Source organism: Apostichopus japonicus, chromosome 9, assembly GCF_037975245.1.
Source record: "Apostichopus japonicus isolate 1M-3 chromosome 9, ASM3797524v1, whole genome shotgun sequence".
NCBI classification, from domain to species: domain Eukaryota; kingdom Metazoa; phylum Echinodermata; class Holothuroidea; order Aspidochirotida; family Stichopodidae; genus Apostichopus; species Apostichopus japonicus.
The window spans coordinates 30,577,650-30,596,058 of record NC_092569.1 but is presented as its reverse complement, the minus strand read 5'-3'; the positions used below and the strand labels follow the sequence as shown (position 1 = coordinate 30,596,058).

Below are 18,409 nucleotides of genomic sequence, written 5' to 3'. Positions count from 1 at the left end.
CTTCCCGACATGGACGTTAAATGGATGTGTGCCGAGAGATTGGCTTCGGTCAGCTTGCGAGTCTATAAGCCTCCATGGCTTCTTTCGCGAGTTCCTGCTTGCGGAAAGATCACATATACATACATACATACATTTTTACAATTCGTTTCATGTTGCTGTCCAGCACAAGTGGTATTGAACGTTATCCAAGAATGCTCTCTCGTTTATATAAAGTTAAAAGAAAATGATTTGGTTTGGAAACATTCAGTCCTGTAATGAGCGGGACTAGTCATCATTTATGTAGCAATGGATCATTCGGAGATTTAGTACATATTAATATTGAATATAGTAAAAACCGGAATAGCTATTGAAATATCAATATCACTCTTTTTTTTCTTTTTGCGTGGACTATTACAATACGCAGCATATGGAACGATTGTTAAACAAGAGCCCAACAGGCGCTATGGTTCCTTGCTAAGTGGAATATTAATGTGTTGTATGTCATTCAATAGCAAAATATTTATGCCCACATGTACCAGCTATCAACGAAAAACTGTATTCCAAGTTTAGATGCAACCTGATTTAAGGTTGTGGAGTTATTGCAAGTTTAAAATTTGGCACCTTCCCAACAAATTGGGCCCTGATAAAATGTTACGCCTAAATGTTCCCAAAAATATTTGGCTCAAAGTGGCTCAAAATATAGTTTCCCCCAAAATAACTGAACCCTCCAAAATGTGGGCCCAAATGGTCCCACAAGTAATCGGGCCCAAAGAATGTGACCCAAAATGCATTTGACGTGAAAATAAAATTTGGGCCCACCCGGCCTAAAACGGGCCCGGAGATTTTGTCGGGCCAAAATGTACCAGCTACATTAACCAGCAACTGTAAACTCAGTTTGGCTACAATTGGACTTACGGTTGCTGAGTTATTGCAATGTAAAGAAAATGTGGGCCTTAATGGTCCCAAAAATATTGGGGCCCACAAAGTCGGACCCAAAGAATGTGTCCCAAAAGGCATTTAATGTGGAAATTTAAAATTTGGGCCTTCATGTTCCATCTACATTAACCATCAACAATATCCCAAGTTTGTTAACAGTCCGACTTACGGTTGCGGAGTTATTGCAATGTAAAGATTTTACGGTTGACCCCATTACCTCATTAATATTCAAAAGGTCAGTGCCAACAAATATGAAGCACAACTTCTTACTATAGTGCATCTACATAGAAAGTATGACAAATATCCATCACTCCGTTTTTGAGATATCACCGACCCACGCAACTGTCAGAGAAGCGCGCACACCGACACCGGCACACCCGCAAAAACATGGCTGAGTATCCTTTGCTACCAGCAAGTAACCAACCAGATCAGCAACGCTGAGAAATTTGTTTTGAATGACAATATTTTTGAGCGGTTTATCCATTTGTTTGTGCATAAAAAGTAAGACAAAGCAGACACATCGGGTTTCATTTCCTTCCTCCCATCTCCTGTTTTGCTTGGAAACACCGTCACGAACATATTGTATGCAACATGTCGTTGTACTAATTACTAGGGATAAACTATGCCCCATTGCAAAAACAAAGAACCAACAGTATATGCACTTCGCGGCGACGTAGCCAGGAATCTGAAGGGGGGGGGGGAGCACTTTTTGCGATTGATATGGAATTTCAAAGTTGTAGGCACGACTATCTGAGCGGAGCGCCACCATCAGTTGACGCGGAGCATACAAGAAAATCTTTGGTTTTACAAACCCCCAGATGGCCGGAAACGGCCCTTCCCGAATGTTCATTCTGGTTCCCTGGCCTTTTGCTAACTTGAGACACCTCATTCAATATCACTTTTAAACCCCAAAAAACTAACGAGTTAAAATAGTACGTAATTCAATACTATATAATGCATTAAAATTAGCAAAGTACATGTACAGAGTAGTCTTACTTTTCAACTTCTGATACTTGTAGATACAAAGATAGTCCAGAAATGTATGATACAACTGTATCTAGTAAATGTTTAAGTTAGCCTAATAAGAGAAGGCGAGAGCTATCCGACGATTGCCATCTGATGCAAATTTCTCAAGTGTTTTCTCCACTGAAATATTATCTGCGTAAACGGGTTAAAAACAAAAACATGTTAAAAAACTGACAAGATCGGATCCTAGTCTTTTTCGGCGGGTAGAGTTCTGAATGAGACGGCACGCGATAGAAATGACAGCATAGATGACAGAAGAATAGGTCACCTAATTTAGCCATATTCTTGCTACGTTCATTTCAATAGTTTTTTCCTGTCTATAGACTCTTAAACTCGTCCAGCAAGCTTATCGATTTGAATTATGGGTGTTTTAAAAAAAAGGATAAATTGGCCAAAAAAAAATGTAGGCTACGCCCCTGATCATATGATATCATTATCAGCAGATTTTTACATAATATATCAGAAAGACAAACGTAGTACTCTTTTACAAGTTTCCAGTATGATGATTCTTGTTTATTGTTCAATGTCTGGACTTTAATACATTTGACGAACTTAACTGATGGACAATATAAACTTTCATATTTTGTAATATAGCCAGATATGCAGTGGCCTAAAAACAAATATCGTTATCGCAGTGTAGTTTCGCAGCATGCGCATCGCTATAGATCATCTGAAATAATTCAGCTGAACTAGAATGTTTTTTTTAGAAAATGTTTACGTTTGGTTTGCTGCCGTGGGAACGAATAAGGTCTCACGCCTAGCCTTCTCCTCGACCACTCGTCTCTCCTCTGCATTCTTGACTTGTTTTAAAGCCCCTGGAGCCTTTCTTGCTACAAATTAAAATAACATTTTAATTAAAAGAGAGGTTTGTAATCTGATATCAGTGTATATTTTTAAATGTCAAAACAAGCTCTTTGGATTCAATATCTAATATAAATAACAAAGATTTTTTTTATTGTCTACAGTCAGTACGGATGTAATTTTTACAGATATTAAAAATTCAGTGAAAGCCCAACAAAACAGCTGACATGTTTATTCAATCAGATGTGAGGATACTCGATTCCGCAAACAGGGTGTGACGTAGACATCATAAAACAAGGAAGTATTGTTCATATAGCATACCACTGACAAACTTCGACTGTTCCAAACTGTGTTAATTAGATATTTGTACATACATATTGATAGTGTAGAATAGATCATACCGTACATTTCACTGTATATAATATGTATTGTACTAGTTCATGCATGTTATAAAGTGTTGGTTAGTAGTATCACTTCCTGTCCTTTCGATACTGCTTTAATTTTGCCTTCCAACCAAAAGCAAAGTAACTTAGCTAACATAATCACTCATAAAGGGTTCTTAAACATATGGATGATATCAACCAGAACAAGTAAATCAGCATTCCTACTCTTTTAATCGGTTTGGTAGAATTGACATCACAACTACGCACAATTACAAAACCTTTGATCATAAACCACACTGAACGTAATAAAATTAAAAAGTAGCACGATACTCGTTTTAAAAACCAAATACATTAAGAGTTATTAAATTGCAATATCACTGCTGTCCTTGGAACTAGAGACACGATAGTCAATTAGTATACAATAGGTTTTATGCTATATTTATCGGAACAAGGACAATTCAACATTATGCAACTACTGTATATATAGAGTGAAAGTTCAAGATGCAAATAGCTACAAATAATATTAAGTTAGATTGCGCATGACCACTAGCCTAATTAACACAAAGGCCAATGTACAGCATTTTCTCGTATGAGCTGTACCTGTAATCCAAACCATATTTCAAATAAAATGATGGATTTAATGGACATCCATACCACTACTGCTGTCATTTCAGTAGGGAGTTGATCACCCCTAAAGAGAGACTCTGTGCCATTTGTCATCTTGCACTTCATCGAATATATTTCCGCGTGACATTTCTACAAACCCGAAATTATGGAAACGCTTTTCAAAGTTTGTTTGACTGTTTTGACGATTTGCAACTCGTTTGGAACAGAAATGGTAAGTCTTTCTATTATTTAATTTTTTAAATATTTTACCACTGTTTCGAAAATAATATAAGTTGTGTTGCTGAGCTCTGTTTATATTAAATGATGTGACAAACTGAAGTAAAAACTTTTCCATTAAATAGGAAAACATCGATAAAAAATACCTGATGAAGTTCAGTTTTAAAGGCCTTCAATTTAAAATACTTCGAATTTTTAACCTTGCGAAAGAACAACAATGTTTCGACATATAACAACACGTCTTTAATTGAACCACACATACTGGAAAAAAAAACTAAATTAGATCAATTGGTTTTTCTATGCCTAAATAAAGTATTCTCTCATATTTGCTCACATGTAAAATACTAAGAAGAAAACCTCATTCATATATACATCTTAAACGAATTTTGTTACACACCAACTAATAAAAGTCAATCAGGTTGCGTGATATGGCCAGGAAAAAGTACTCTCTTTTCAAACTATGAGTATATCGCTCTCCACATATCCTTTACAGCACATCAGTGAACAAGGTTACCCTCTAATAGCCAAGCCCACCTTTCTGAGGTACATATCAACACGTTACAAAACTCCTTCATTTCATCAATTATTGAACTTAATTAACAAGTAGATTAATCAAGTTTATAAATTCATGTTCCATAATTTTGGCTACAAGTACAATAACCAACACTTTGAAATTCAATCATTTCAGCGATAACTACAAGCTAAACTATAAAATCCAGTTATTTCTAGATTCATAAGTGAAAATGTATGTTCTTGTTAAATATCCAGACATGGGATTCCCTATCGATACAGAGCGACAGTCGCTACTTTTTGTATGGTTATGTGTTTCGAATGTTTTTTGTTAATAATACAACGAATAACTTGATTCCCATTTGTTTAAAGGCAAATTTCTTTGTCAGCTCTGTTATTTTGATATGATTTCCAAACAGGCTCGTTAGTGCTTGTATTCGTCGAAGTTATCATTATGAATCCATCAAAGCAACATCTGCGTTGACTAATCTAACAACAAAATATTTCTATGTCATAATCCAATCAGAAAGATGCTTCAATTTACTTCAAATACAAATAGTCAACAGTTGGGTAACTACTGTAAACAAAACTATAATGATAAGGTATATCCTTTAAATAAGATATATACTTCAAAGGGTGGTAGGTCCGATTCAATTTCATCAAATTGGAAACAATGCTCAGTTTTAAACTTGAAAATATTTCTGCAAACTATCATCCAAATGCGAAATTTGCAGCTTTAAATTTTCTCAGGGAGCACCTAAATGTTTACTTCCTTCACATGCTCATCGATATCACTTTAAAATATATCATTATTTATGTAGCAATGTTGGAAAAACAGTCTGCAACAAGGCATTAAGATATTTTGAAATGCATTTTGAAAAAACGTAAATATAAAGATCACTAATTTGGAAATGTACATTTTCAAGGAAACAAGGTTTAATAACATTAATTTAAATTACAACTAACAAGTAATTATAATAACGATACTCGGCTTAGTTAACTTGATAACAACAATTGTTTTAACCGCAATTTTTATAGATCATGGATATAAGAGCAGAGGAAATGTAAGACATTTTCATTTATTTTATTTAAAATGATAAAGTTGTAAAGAACGTCTCCTATCGCATGTCTTTCTAAGTGACAGTTCAATACGATTGATATCATAAGTAGAGATCAAAGTTATTTCCTCTATGAAAATGTCAAAACGAGAAGTATAGTAACAATTAACTAGAGGTAACTCCTCTATACTCAGACTTAATGTCCTATAACTATACCAAGATAAGGGGAAACTTGAAAGAAAGTAAATGAGATTTTAGTAGTGAATGGAGTTAGTTGAGATATTTTGATATATCCTTACCTAAAAATAAAAAGTACAAAAAATGTGCACATCCCATAATATGCTAATATTTCTATCAAGTAATTAATGCAAGAAACAACAAAATAAATTTATGTTTAACTCACTTTCATGAACATTGCACTTTTTGAAATTTCTGTTTTAATTCTCGTGAGTTAGAATGAAACACCTATAAAGTATTGTTTGTCGAATGTGTGAGACTTTTTTAACTGTTTAAAAATGATACTGTTTTTTTACGTACATGATCTTTGAATTGTATAAACTAGAAGATTTAAAAGATTGAAAGTCGCTTTCCAATGCTATAGACGTTAATTATACGTATAAGTTGTTTTATAAGATCTTATAAATTGCCATTTTGGTAACATCTGAATTACCTCTTCGAGTGATTCGAAAAATGTAAAATAATCATTAGTTTTGTAATTGTGACCGATGTGAAGTCTGAGGGAAAATGATAGTTATTTTCATAAAATAATACTCAAAATAAAATTGTAGTAAGATGTTTCTTTAGTCTTTGAGTCCAGACAACTAGTCACACAAAGAATTGTTCCAAAATACTTAAATGCCTCATCAAATAAATCAATTTCACTGAAGAATTGTATGTTCTCATGCATTAAATCAGTTTGTTACATTGCAGTTTTTAATATAAGCTATATTCTGGAAGAAAAGCAAAAGGCAAATCCTCTATTTTATCCTATCATTAATATATAATAAAAATAAAAGTCATATAATTAGCGGAATAACTTAGTGCAGATGCAGAGAACATTTCTAACACTTTAAAAATAACCTGATGCTCATTCTGGTTGCTTGCCTTTAAATAATTATGCTTTTCAATTTTCATTACAATGGTTAGTTGATAAGGAATACCTTAATGCATGTTTTATTGTTTTGTTTTTAGTTTTTTTGTATTTCATTACTTTAAATTCGGATAAATCTATAGAAGCAAAAAAACAAAAAACAAAACACAGAGTATAAATAAAAATATTTTCAACAATACGTATATTAAATTTTTATTGAAAATCTTACTTTTGACATGATCCACTTCACCAACATTTTAATGACAATCCAATGTGATGATTTTGTCTATATCTGGATTATTACAGGTTAGGTCATTGCGTAAAGAAATTAAATATTTTATGTGTGTATATATATATATATATATATATATATATATATATATATATATATATATATATATATATATATATATATATATATATATATATATATATATATATATATATATATATATATATATATATATATATATATATATAAATACAATTGTGAAAAAAAATGTATCAGATGATACGTAAAATCTGGAAATACTTCAAAGAAAGACAGCTTTTCTCTAATTTATTTGTAAATTATCTAATCACAAGTACGGTAATTTACATTGATTTTCACATAAGATACTCCATAAAGTCGTGACGATCATGTAAAGTTCCTTGTATTTGACAAACTAGGTAACGTTTAATAGTCTCAATTTGAATACCGGAACTAAATATAAAACCTTCGCGAGATGGCCAGATTTCCTATAATGGGACCACTGAAAATGTACTCTAACTATAGCATGTATGTGGTGGGAGTAGTCACCGATCCCCACCCACACTCTCCCTATTCACTGTTCTCCATCCCTCCCTCCCACCGACTTGCACCTTCCTTTCATGATACCATGTGGCTGGTCGATGTAGTACAAAACTTAACGTTTCGTTTGTCGTTTTAAAGTAACAGATAACATAATTCAGTGTAGAAAAGGAAAGTCTCCCTATATTTAAGAAAACCCATACATGATAAACGTTTACAAATTAAACAATATCAAATCTATTACACTGTATTTAAATGTTTCTTTTCTAACACGTTGCAAAAACTAGAAAGCATTGTCATAACTCTACTCATGTATGGTTATAATTCGCTTGAAAAACTTTCGGTTTACTGATATGTTTAAAGATATCTAATTAAATTCCTCCATTTGATATTTTGTGGCTATCGTTCGAACGAGTAATGTATACAAGAAAAATACGACTTGTGTCACTCAACCTACGGTGACAATAAACTACAATGGTTTATACAAATAGAACAGTAACGTCTCATACAGTGTAAGTCATTGCTTCCTTAAAGCATTATCGACGATACAAAACTTTGGCTACATCCCAAAACAATCGCCTTTGACTGCGTTATTATCTTTGTAGAAATGATACCATGTTGTGTATTTTACCTTGTTGGCAACAGCAAATTACATTGTGTAATTATTTCGATTCTATTGATTTTATTTTCATGATTTAAGGTAAAGGTGGTTTGATATCCTTGTATCAAAGGATCATATTCTTCTGTAAACCGTAGAACGTTTTAAGGCTATATTGACAAGATGACCAGTGTGCAGACAAAAAATCAAGAATTTGATAAAGACGAATAAATCAGAGAATTCTTAACATTTCAGGGAACAACTAAAGCGCGTTGTCTTGTTTATACAGAGATTTGGAAATTCTATACAATATGTTTTTTCTTGACAGATAACATCGTAATGTCATGAAATTTGAACTGCCATATACTCGTCTGTTCAGACATGTCAGTATTCAGAATATACCAAACAAGATAAAAAATGTAATTGTTTAAGGTGCTATCGACCATTCTTACTGTAAAAAATTTAAAGCCGACTACCTGTAAAATTCTTACTACTTATGGTTCTATGGATTTATAATCATTGAAGGACTTGTCTGAAAGAAAAAAAAAACACATTTTAAATTTCTTTTGAAAGTTCCCCCTTCCCTTTTGCACTTTTTCTGGTGAAATTCTATATTTCTTGCAATTGTCATCATTGTCATGTTATAGAAAATAAAGTTTATAAGTTAAATTATCTATTTCCCTCTATATCACGTAGCTTTCTAAAATTAACGTTCAACAAGGATATCTTAAATTTTCTATTTCATAACGGACTGGTGTATTGTATTATAGGTTTACTTTTAATGCTGTGGATTTTTAAAGAAATTGACAAAACCATTAAGACAAAAATTCTCTTCAACTTATTGGTTGCTGTGTTCTCACTACGTCACACCTTATAGCTTACAATTAAATACTGATCCTTACAATCCCGCTTCATGCTTCATACTTCTAATCAGTAAGATATAAAAGTCTATGGCTAAAAACTTACCTTACAAGTAAATACAACCTTTCACTTAGAGTTCATTTTGTTCATGTTTGCCTTTGTTCTTTTACGTTAGCTTACATATCATGTGCCAGAGTAGCTGTAAAACCGGGACAATTTCAATAATCTAAAGCTTCCCGGAAGAAAGTTGTAATATAAAGTTTAACTCTTTAAGTGTTTATTGATATTTGCAATATCGGCGGCATATCAGTATCGGTAAAAGTTAGCCTCATTGAAGATAACGGCAAACTAACATTTAACTTTTTTTCCCCACAAAAAGCCAGTTTCGATTAATAGCAAGTGGCCAATATGCCTAACAGCTGGTCAAACAAGCATGACGCAAGTTCTGAAAAATATTAACCGATCTAAACAGACCAGTCATGGACAATTACCGTTAAAAACTCATCAGTCTTTGTCGCGCATTAAAGAAAATGTCACCAGTCTGGCTGATGTATTATACAATTTTATATTCAGGATAGTAACTTAACGTATGTGAATATATGTTTATACCTACAATAGTAGCCTATCAGTCCTCCGCTGAGAACATATGTTTTAACACATGGAAACCCCTCTTCTAAATCATTTCCGAAAATTGTGTACATTGCACAAGCTGCAAATAGTATCATGGATGCCGTTTGTGAAAACATCAATGACTGATGAAAAGATTGTATTTTGAAAATCAAGTTTGCGTATCACATTTTGTTGCCGATTGGTTTACGAAATATTTCAAACACGAAGCACTTGCTAATTTTGGCTAAACTTAGTTGTTAGTATAGCCGGCTGATGGAAGTAAATAAGTGTCTACAGAAATTAGACAATGTGTAAAAGTAAGCTGGCCTGAGGATTCGATCCTAGCATGATCTTCTTCAAAGGCTAAATGACAAGTAACAGTAACAGAAGCGACAAAAACGCACACGAAATTAGACAATCAAAGAATATGTTTTCGTTTTCGTTCTGATAAACGCATGAACTTACCTTATAAGTAAAATGACCCCTTTCAAATCTTAGAGTTTCGTTGTGCACGGTAAGTATCAAGACACGGTAATCTTAGAACAGCTAGGACGATTTAAATGATCCCTAAGTGCTATTAAGGACTGATAAACACAAATGCGTTACAACATTTGTCTGTAATCTTCTTACGTCAAAATATAACTTGAACAAAGAACATCTGTCTGCATTAAGCAACAAAGCTGTCTAAGGAATCAGTCAGCTATTGCCTTTGTTCTTTACGTGAACTTACGTATCATGTACCAGGATAGCTGTTACACCGGAAAAATGCCATTAATCTAAAGCTTCCAGGAAGAGAGTTGTATCCTGTAAGTGATCATTGACCTGTAAATCAGCTATGGAATGTAGATCAAAGTTTATAATTTACCAAAGTTTATATTGACTTAACTTGTTTTAACCTCACATGTTTTGAACCAGTTTGCGAATTGTTCTTTCTTTCCCTCGAACTGTTTTTTATAAGACATTAGCTTTAGATTTAATCTGATCCTGCTTAATGTTGACTGCATCAATCTGTATGTCTTGTAATGTATTCATTAAAAGTATTTTATTACACAGGGAATCGTCGGTGCCGACAGAAGATCTTCAGGTAGGTGTAGTTTCTATGTTATATGATTGACCTTATGATAAGAAGTAACCTCAGTAAGCTATATCACTTATGTATTATTAATGTTAACACCTCAGTTGACCAACTTGAATGGCTGGAAATGTTGGTTCTTTAGTGGTCGCTCTAAACGTTTTTTTTTTTCAATCATGTCACCATTTCCGAACATCTATTATGAAATTGATTTCCTCTGAGTCGTAAATTTTTGATCTTTACATGTCCAACGTGCTACATCGATATTTTTTCATGTACGTTAAATGTAATTTGACTGTTTTCATTAGTCTTTAACTACTGATAACTACGAAAACATTTGATTCAAATGGTCTTTGAATTTTATGTTAACGTAATTGTTTCAAAACAGTTACATCTGAGAATCCAACCACGATTACCTTATTAAATTTAATATTAGTCGCGATATCTTCCTCTATACGGTAGTTGAGTAATAATTGGCATAAAGGCTAATCTATTATCTTAACTCTCATAGTAACAAAGCCATGTTTATTACAGTTGGCTCAGAATGTTATTTTCGTTAACTGAAATGATTTTTCAATCGCGATAAAATGTTTACTTTGTTTTACCTTTCATCCAGGTTTTACATACTTTGTTTTTCAACAACCTGAGTATCCGAGAGATTGCAGAGAAGTATCGAATGCATGTTCTTCTACCCACAATACATCTGGAGTGTACCTTATTAAACCAGATGGCTACCCGGAACCGTTTGAGGCTTACTGTTATAATGATCTTGATACTGGTGGATGGACGGTATGCCATAGTTGATAACTTGATGTCCCCTGTTCAACTTTAACCAGTTTTGAACAAATTTACTTCTATTTGAATCAATTTTTTCAACTTGAATCTTTTTATCGAAGCAAAATTTGAATCAATTATTTTTATACATTTTGAAATTAAGTCCAGTGTAGTTCACCTTCCAAGAAAAAATGTAAACCTTTAGCCTACACTACAAATTGAAGTTATATATATATAAGTTCTAATTTCTGTTAGAAATGTTGGCAACAAATCACATTGCGGTCGGGAACGAATAATTAATATTTATAACGTCCTAGTTAACGCTTAACTTCTTTGGTATTCGTCGTAGGTATTACAGCGCCGAAGATCAGATTCCGTCAATTTCAATAGAAGTTGGAAAGATTTCAGAAATGGCTTTGGCTTTCTAGGGAGTGAGTTTTGGATTGGAAATGAGAAAATTGCCTTCTTAACAAATCAAAAGCGGTACCAACTGCGAATGGATTTTGAGAACGTTGCTGGAGATACTTACTATGTAACATACGACGAGTTTCGTATCTCAGATGAATGGGGGGATTATCATATATCTAGTTTAGGTACATTTGAAATATCAGATGGTAAGTGTTTTTACATTCTTATTAAGCATAAAGCCAAAATAACTCGTATTTGTTTATTAAATGTCGAAAGTAAACGTGCATAAACTGAAAGGTTTATTCTGATATCGAATTGATCTTTTGGAAGTAAAATTGACATGTCAAAATTGTTCTTAGCTTGAATAAACTGCTGCAATACATATAGTACGAGTATACATAGAGTATACCAGCGAGTACAACGGTGCTACAATACATATAGTAGCGGTTACAACATGATATGATATATATGATATGTTGAAATATTAATATTTCATTATTATCTATACTAGATTTCGAAATGGCCTCCATTAGCTGAATTGTAATTACGCACTTTCTACATTACTGCTTCGTACTCAACACTAAACTTGGTTCTGAACAAGGAACCGTATCTAACATGTGTACAACAGAATGTTCACACTTTAACAGGTCCGTCTCCCAGTTCGATCAAAACAACCAACGTTGTAATTAATAATCATTGTTGTCAAAAAGTAGTATAGTAACTCCGCGGAAACTCGGAAACAGGAGTAAGCTATGACTATATGGTTTTAGACCAGTTGTGCAACAAATTATGGAGTATTATCTCGTAATGTTGAATAAATATTAACATAAAGTTGAATAAGGAACAGCCACTACCTGATTTAAATTGTTCTGTATATATTCGAACTGTTTCTGATTGTGTGTTTTTTCCTTTAACCTTCAGATAAGAATGACATGAGAGCGCAGAATGACAAACCTGTTCTTTCTCACGTCATATTCTTCGTTTCTCTATCAGGTTCATATTATTTACATTTTATTATTTCCTGTACTCTAGGAATAATCCATGAATGGTGTCCGGCTAATGAGATATTTAGCAATGAGACCTGTGAGAGGACTTGCGATGACCCTGACACATGCATCTCGCCTACATCTCGCACAGAAACAGAGCAATGCGTTTGTGCCGGTGATTATCTGAGACATCAAGAACAATGCATCCCTCTGAACCAATGCAACTGTTTCGTTGCTGACAAAGGAGGTGTATTAAGGGTCAGTACGGCTCTTTCGGGTCATTTTAAATGCTTTCCTCTTCATTAATTGTTTGATAGCTATCTTTTTTTTTATGGCGAATCCGTGGGCCTGCTTCATCCGAATTGACTTTAAAGACCGCATTAACATTTCCTAAAGGTTCATACCCTTACCTAGATCAATCGAAAGGAAGTTTACATTGACCACCCACCGTTGAGACCCTGTACCTTTCACTGTGACAACCGCAAATCCATCATGATTATTTTTACCCGCTGAATATCTTAAATTAGGAAGGCGAATTTTACGTCAATTCAAGATGTACACGTAGATGAACCTGTAGGAACAACCAGATTATAGAGGCGAGTTAACAGTGTAGGGATCACGCAACCTGTGATGAGAGGAACGGTGTCTCTAAATGTTACTGCAATCAAAACTACGAAGGGGGCGGAGTGACGTGCACCCACAACTGCTTCGTTGATGCCAAAAGAAGTGTATGAAGGGTCATTGTAGTTCTCTCAGGCCATTTTAAATGCTTTGCTCATAATTCTTTGTCCATATAATTTGAGACAAGCCTTTTACTATTTAAACGTGTCAAGTATCGCATTACTTTTAAAGATAACCGTGTGGCGAGAGCATCGCGGTTATCCATTGATTCCATTTCATTCGAACAGACCAGGCAAAACTGTCAGTCAAAGGATGAATTATATTTAGTCGGATTCATAGTATTATTAAATACATCTTACCAAAATCGTGCGTTTCAAACGTATTGTAACTTGAGTTTTCAGTTTCAACAAACTTTTTAAGGAAGGCAACATTTGACAGCTACTTTAAAAAAAATTATGACAAATACCTAGGCCCCCAACATCAGAGTTGGCTGCAAAGACCTCATTAAACTATCTTAAAATGTGATACCCTTTGCAAGAAAAGGAAATTTGCATTGGCCAGCCATTCTTGCAATTCTGTACATTTAACTGTTACAACCGCAAGTCCATAACTGCACAACTGCTTTGTTGCTGCCAAAGGAAGCGTATTAAGGGTTAGTACGATTCTTGTAGGGTATTTTATATGCTTTGCATATAATTAATTTAGATCTAGCCAAATTGCATATCATGGCAACGCATTATTTGATACACTGAGAACGATGAACGTTACCAAATTTATTTAAAACGCTCATGACCATATCCAGGTTAATCCAGTGCGTAATCAAAAGTCGTTAAAAATATAACAAATTAACATGTATTTTACTATCTTTGGTATATGTCATTTAACATTTATCTTCCAGGGAGGTGAATCATACATTAGTTCTGACTGTTCCTCACGAATAACTTGCAACAGGAACGTACTTAGACGTGAGGGGTACAGTTGTGGTGCAGATGCAACCTGCGAGGCGCGGAATGATATCCGTAGATGTTACTGTAACGAATGGTTTGGAGGTGATGGTCTTACATGTACCCGCATTGGACCGAGAGATTGTTATGATCTTTACACAGCGGGTAGAAGAAATAACGGAAAATATACCATTTATCCCGCTGGAAGCTCCGGGTTTGAAGTTTATTGTGACATGTCTAGTGGTGGATGGACAGTAAGTTTTAGCCATTGACAAGCAATATCTTTCCCATGTTAAACTTGTGTTTTCTTATATGACAGGACTTCGTTAACTAACATGTGAAGTAAATTATTCAATTATTTAATTAAATTGATCCATCTTCCTTTCGTTTAAAATAAATCGGATTATTTACCTTCACCAATTAATTTCTCTTACTTATTGTAGTACAATGAGATATTCCATACATACGTACTTGCCATCTAAAACTAATTGATTTTTTTTTGGTAGATCTTGCAACGACGTACAAGTAGTTCCGTCAGCTTTAATCGATACTGGTCTGATTACAAATACGGGTTTGGAATCCCAACAGGAGATCATTGGATTGGCAACGATAAAATATACAAATTGACAAACCAAAAATCCTACCAACTTCGAATAGAAAAGAGAAGCAGGGGAGGATCAACATACTACAGCCATTATTCATCATTTAGAATCAGTAGCGAGGGAGACAGATACCGACTGTCATTGGGTGGCCACTATGGAAATGCTGGTATGTATTGTGCTCAATGTCAATCATACTTACGCAGACTCGTAGTTATTGTGTAATCTTATTGTAACATAACTACCTGTAGTCGTAATCATACTCTAGTATTTGTACTCGTACATATACTCAGGTATTGTTATAAATCAAGTGTAGAGACTAATGTAGAAATATATACATTACCTCGTGCTTAGAGTCTCGAACTCAAAGTTCATTGTATATTTGCTTTACACTTTAGCACGTGTATGCATAATGATAGATTGTAACATTCATATTCTATAATAGCAACCAAGTTCATATATAGCTCTGCGTCTAATTTCTCGTGTTTTCATTCAGACTTTGTCGATCTTAGAAGCATAAAGAAGCATAAAGCATAACTAGCCTAGAAACCTTAGAACTGCTGCAAAATACAGCTAACTTTATAATTAAAAGAAATGATAAAATTAATTTTATTAAATATAACTTTAACGTTTCCAAAAGAGAAGAAATTGAAGGTTCATTTGACCATACAATGTTCTTCCATGGAATTGGTTAAGATGCTAATAGTATTACCAAAAAAAAATAACATCAACAAAAGTATGAAAGAATTTGAACATTATGTTGAGAGAACAGTCTAGACGAAGTGTATGTGTTTCTTTCCCAAAGAGCATTACCTGCCTTAGTTCTTATCTTTATGAATGTATAATCAGATAATAGGTAAAACTCATTATTTTGTAAGTATCAAATGGAAGTAAAAACGTCAGATGAAAGATAAGACGTTTCACGAGAGGAGACGATGAAACGATGAAAATTCACTTCTTATCCGAAAACCCTTTCATGTTGAAGAAAGTCAAACCTTTTACTTTGAAATTGGCCAAAAATGAGCTCTTAAAAGAATGCTGCTTTCACTCGTATCTTGAAATCGCTTCAATACATAATATTTGTCGCAGCTTTGAGGTATGAACTATTACTTATAATAGTGATCAAAAGACATATATTTTGATAGAAAACGATGATATGAACCAAGGTTCCAAGACGTGTTGTCAGAAGTGAAACCTCCCCGGTGATAACTGGAACTTTGATTACTATCTTCAAATTTTGTAAAATCTCAAAAGAAAGAACTCTTATATTAAAGCTCAAAATATTACATACGCCTAAACATTAACTAACACAGCAACATACGCACTGACAACCGATAATGATAGCAAACGAACTGAAAGTTATTTAATAAGATATAGTGTATACATGAATAAAAACTTCACATATAGCAAGAATATACATTTCCTAATTATTCGCTAATTTCCTTCCAGGTTACAATGCTATGGAAGCAAATTCAGGACATCGATTTAGTACGCGCGATCAAGACAACGATGGATCGAGTACCTTCGACTGTGCAGAAAAACACCGAGGTGGCTGGTGGTATCCAGACGATAGTAGCACAGGCTCTACCAGCAACTGCTACTCATTCAGCGACCGCGTAGCTACAGGAGACTACGAGTTATCTAGCTGTTTTTGTTATTATTACGATTGTTATCGTGATTGTTCTTTTCTTGATTTTTATTGCTCTCGTTATTGTTATTCTTGTCATGATGATCATTACAAATGCATTAATTGCGATGGCTGTAGTGGTTCCTATCCTTGTAGATACTGCCGAAACAGAGATCAGGTTTATGAGACACATTTCTATTCCTGCGGCTACTCCAATCTGAATGGGGATTACTCGTCCAACGATTACCGCGGTATCTTCTGGAAGAATCTTCACGGTTCTGAATGCGGAATAACAACAACAACAATGAAAATACAGCCACGTCAATAATCAAAGTAGTGGATTTGAAGTCTTCAAGGTAACAAGGACAGGAAACGGTTGGCGATATAATAACATATGTTAAACATGGAAGTACATATCGAAGCTATAGTGGAAGTTTGCGTATTTGAAAGATCGAATTGAAGGAAAGAGACACTAATAAGCCTTCCAAGGCAATACTATATGATAGGCAAAATACAAAACAACGGTGAACCATTTTACCAGTGGGACAGCCAGCACAGAGAACTCGATGGCATTTGATACTTTTTCAAATAGTTTTCGATAATTGCATTGGATTCCAAACTTGTCTTTTAAAATGTTATCAGTAATAATGGCACTGAGAATACTATGAAATTATGCAATGAAATATATTAAAAAAATACATCAGTATGCTGACTAGTCATGTTCAATTCAAAATGTTGCGATTATATTGAATAAAAGTTAGTGGCAATATAATGACATCGCTTAACTAGCAACGACATCTTATACGTGTTGATGTACTTTCTGGGTTGTTTATGTATTATCTTTGAGAGATCAGTTCTACTGCCAGAGTAAAACGCATTGGTTTATGCAAACAGAACACAATCATCCGAAATCACCATAATATACGCCCTCCTTATTCCTGAATCAATATCCTAAAATTGACACAATTAGATAATACATTTGCTTTCGATAATACACACGAATTTGATCATATATAACCAGTCTTCTGGACGACTCCTTTAATTAGATATTTTCCAAAGGTACATATTCAACCAGACTTAATAACTTACCATTGATCTGCATATATTTCTTACTCCCTCACTCATCTCCATGTATGAATGATGTGGTATTTATTCATTTGGTCATCTGCTTGGTTGTCCCGAATATAGAAACTATCGTTCTCCAAATTACTTGTTTTGCGATAAACACCTGATCATCCCCAACCCCAGCATGAAATTAAAACTTTACTGCTGTGTTTAAAATATAACAAGTTTGAGTAATATTCCGACATGAATCCCCTTGAGTCTTACAAATTCAAAGGAAAGTGTCATTTTCAAGAGTAACTTAGAAATTGAGGGCATAGGTGGGGAGGGGGGGGGGCATGGCATGACAGTGGCCTTTGTATTCCGACTCCACATCCCTGGCATTCACCAACAGATAATGGAGTCTTGTTGATTATTTAAAGAACTAGCGTTTTGTTCGTTAAGATGACAACAATGACAAACACAAAGCAAACCGTTACTTCTTAATTTTACGGATGTTCGCTACGTCATTGCCTGTCTTCGGGATTAAATAGTATGTTCAGTGACTACGGCAATCAGATCAGTTGTAGTGACTACGCCAAAGGTTACTCGTTGTATGCATTTGATATGACACCTGACCTAGCTAGCGGATGCCACTTTAATCTCCAAAAAAAAAAAACGTATTGTGCGCCTTGAACTGCAATTTGAGTACGCCCTGACCAGAGTGCGGGTGTGTTTGTATACGCTGAATATGACGTTGTGGTAGTAGTGGTTAAACCCGCAACGTTTTGATAGACATTTAACGCTAACGCTAACATTTAACGCTTCACTGGAACCATCATCAATACAAAAC

General features: G+C 34.2%; 1 protein-coding gene and 1 long non-coding RNA gene across 2 annotated transcripts in view; one reads left to right on the top strand and one right to left on the bottom strand.

Annotated features, from left to right (window-relative positions):
* Positions 1-2,391: 2,391 nt before the first annotated feature.
* The window catches only part of LOC139973423 (uncharacterized), a 54,920-nt gene continuing 38,902 nt past the window's right edge, over positions 2,392-18,409 (bottom strand). Inside the window, exon 3 of the long non-coding RNA XR_011795209.1 lies at positions 2,392-2,771. This is a non-coding gene — a long non-coding RNA (uncharacterized lncRNA). The remainder of the gene's footprint in view (positions 2,772-18,409) is intronic.
* On the top strand, positions 11,676-17,305 carry LOC139973410 (uncharacterized). Its single transcript, XM_071980077.1, has 5 exons — positions 11,676-11,944; positions 12,771-12,982; positions 14,244-14,543; positions 14,796-15,057; positions 16,338-17,305. The coding sequence occupies exons 1-5, from the start codon at positions 11,827-11,829 to the stop codon at positions 16,841-16,843; spliced, it is 1,398 nt and encodes a 465-aa protein (XP_071836178.1). The 5' UTR covers positions 11,676-11,826; the 3' UTR covers positions 16,844-17,305.

Bases quoted from the DNA above. Each gene is read 5' to 3' on its own strand.
- LOC139973410 (XM_071980077.1), top strand. From the start codon at position 11,827: ATGGATTTTGAGAACGTTGCTGGAGATACTTACTATGTAACATACGAC. The intron at 11,945-12,770 runs GTAAGTGTTTTT...CCTGTACTCTAG, and splicing joins TACATTTGAAATATCAGATG to GAATAATCCATGAATGGTGT. The intron at 15,058-16,337 runs GTATGTATTGTG...ATTTCCTTCCAG, and splicing joins TGGCCACTATGGAAATGCTG to GTTACAATGCTATGGAAGCA.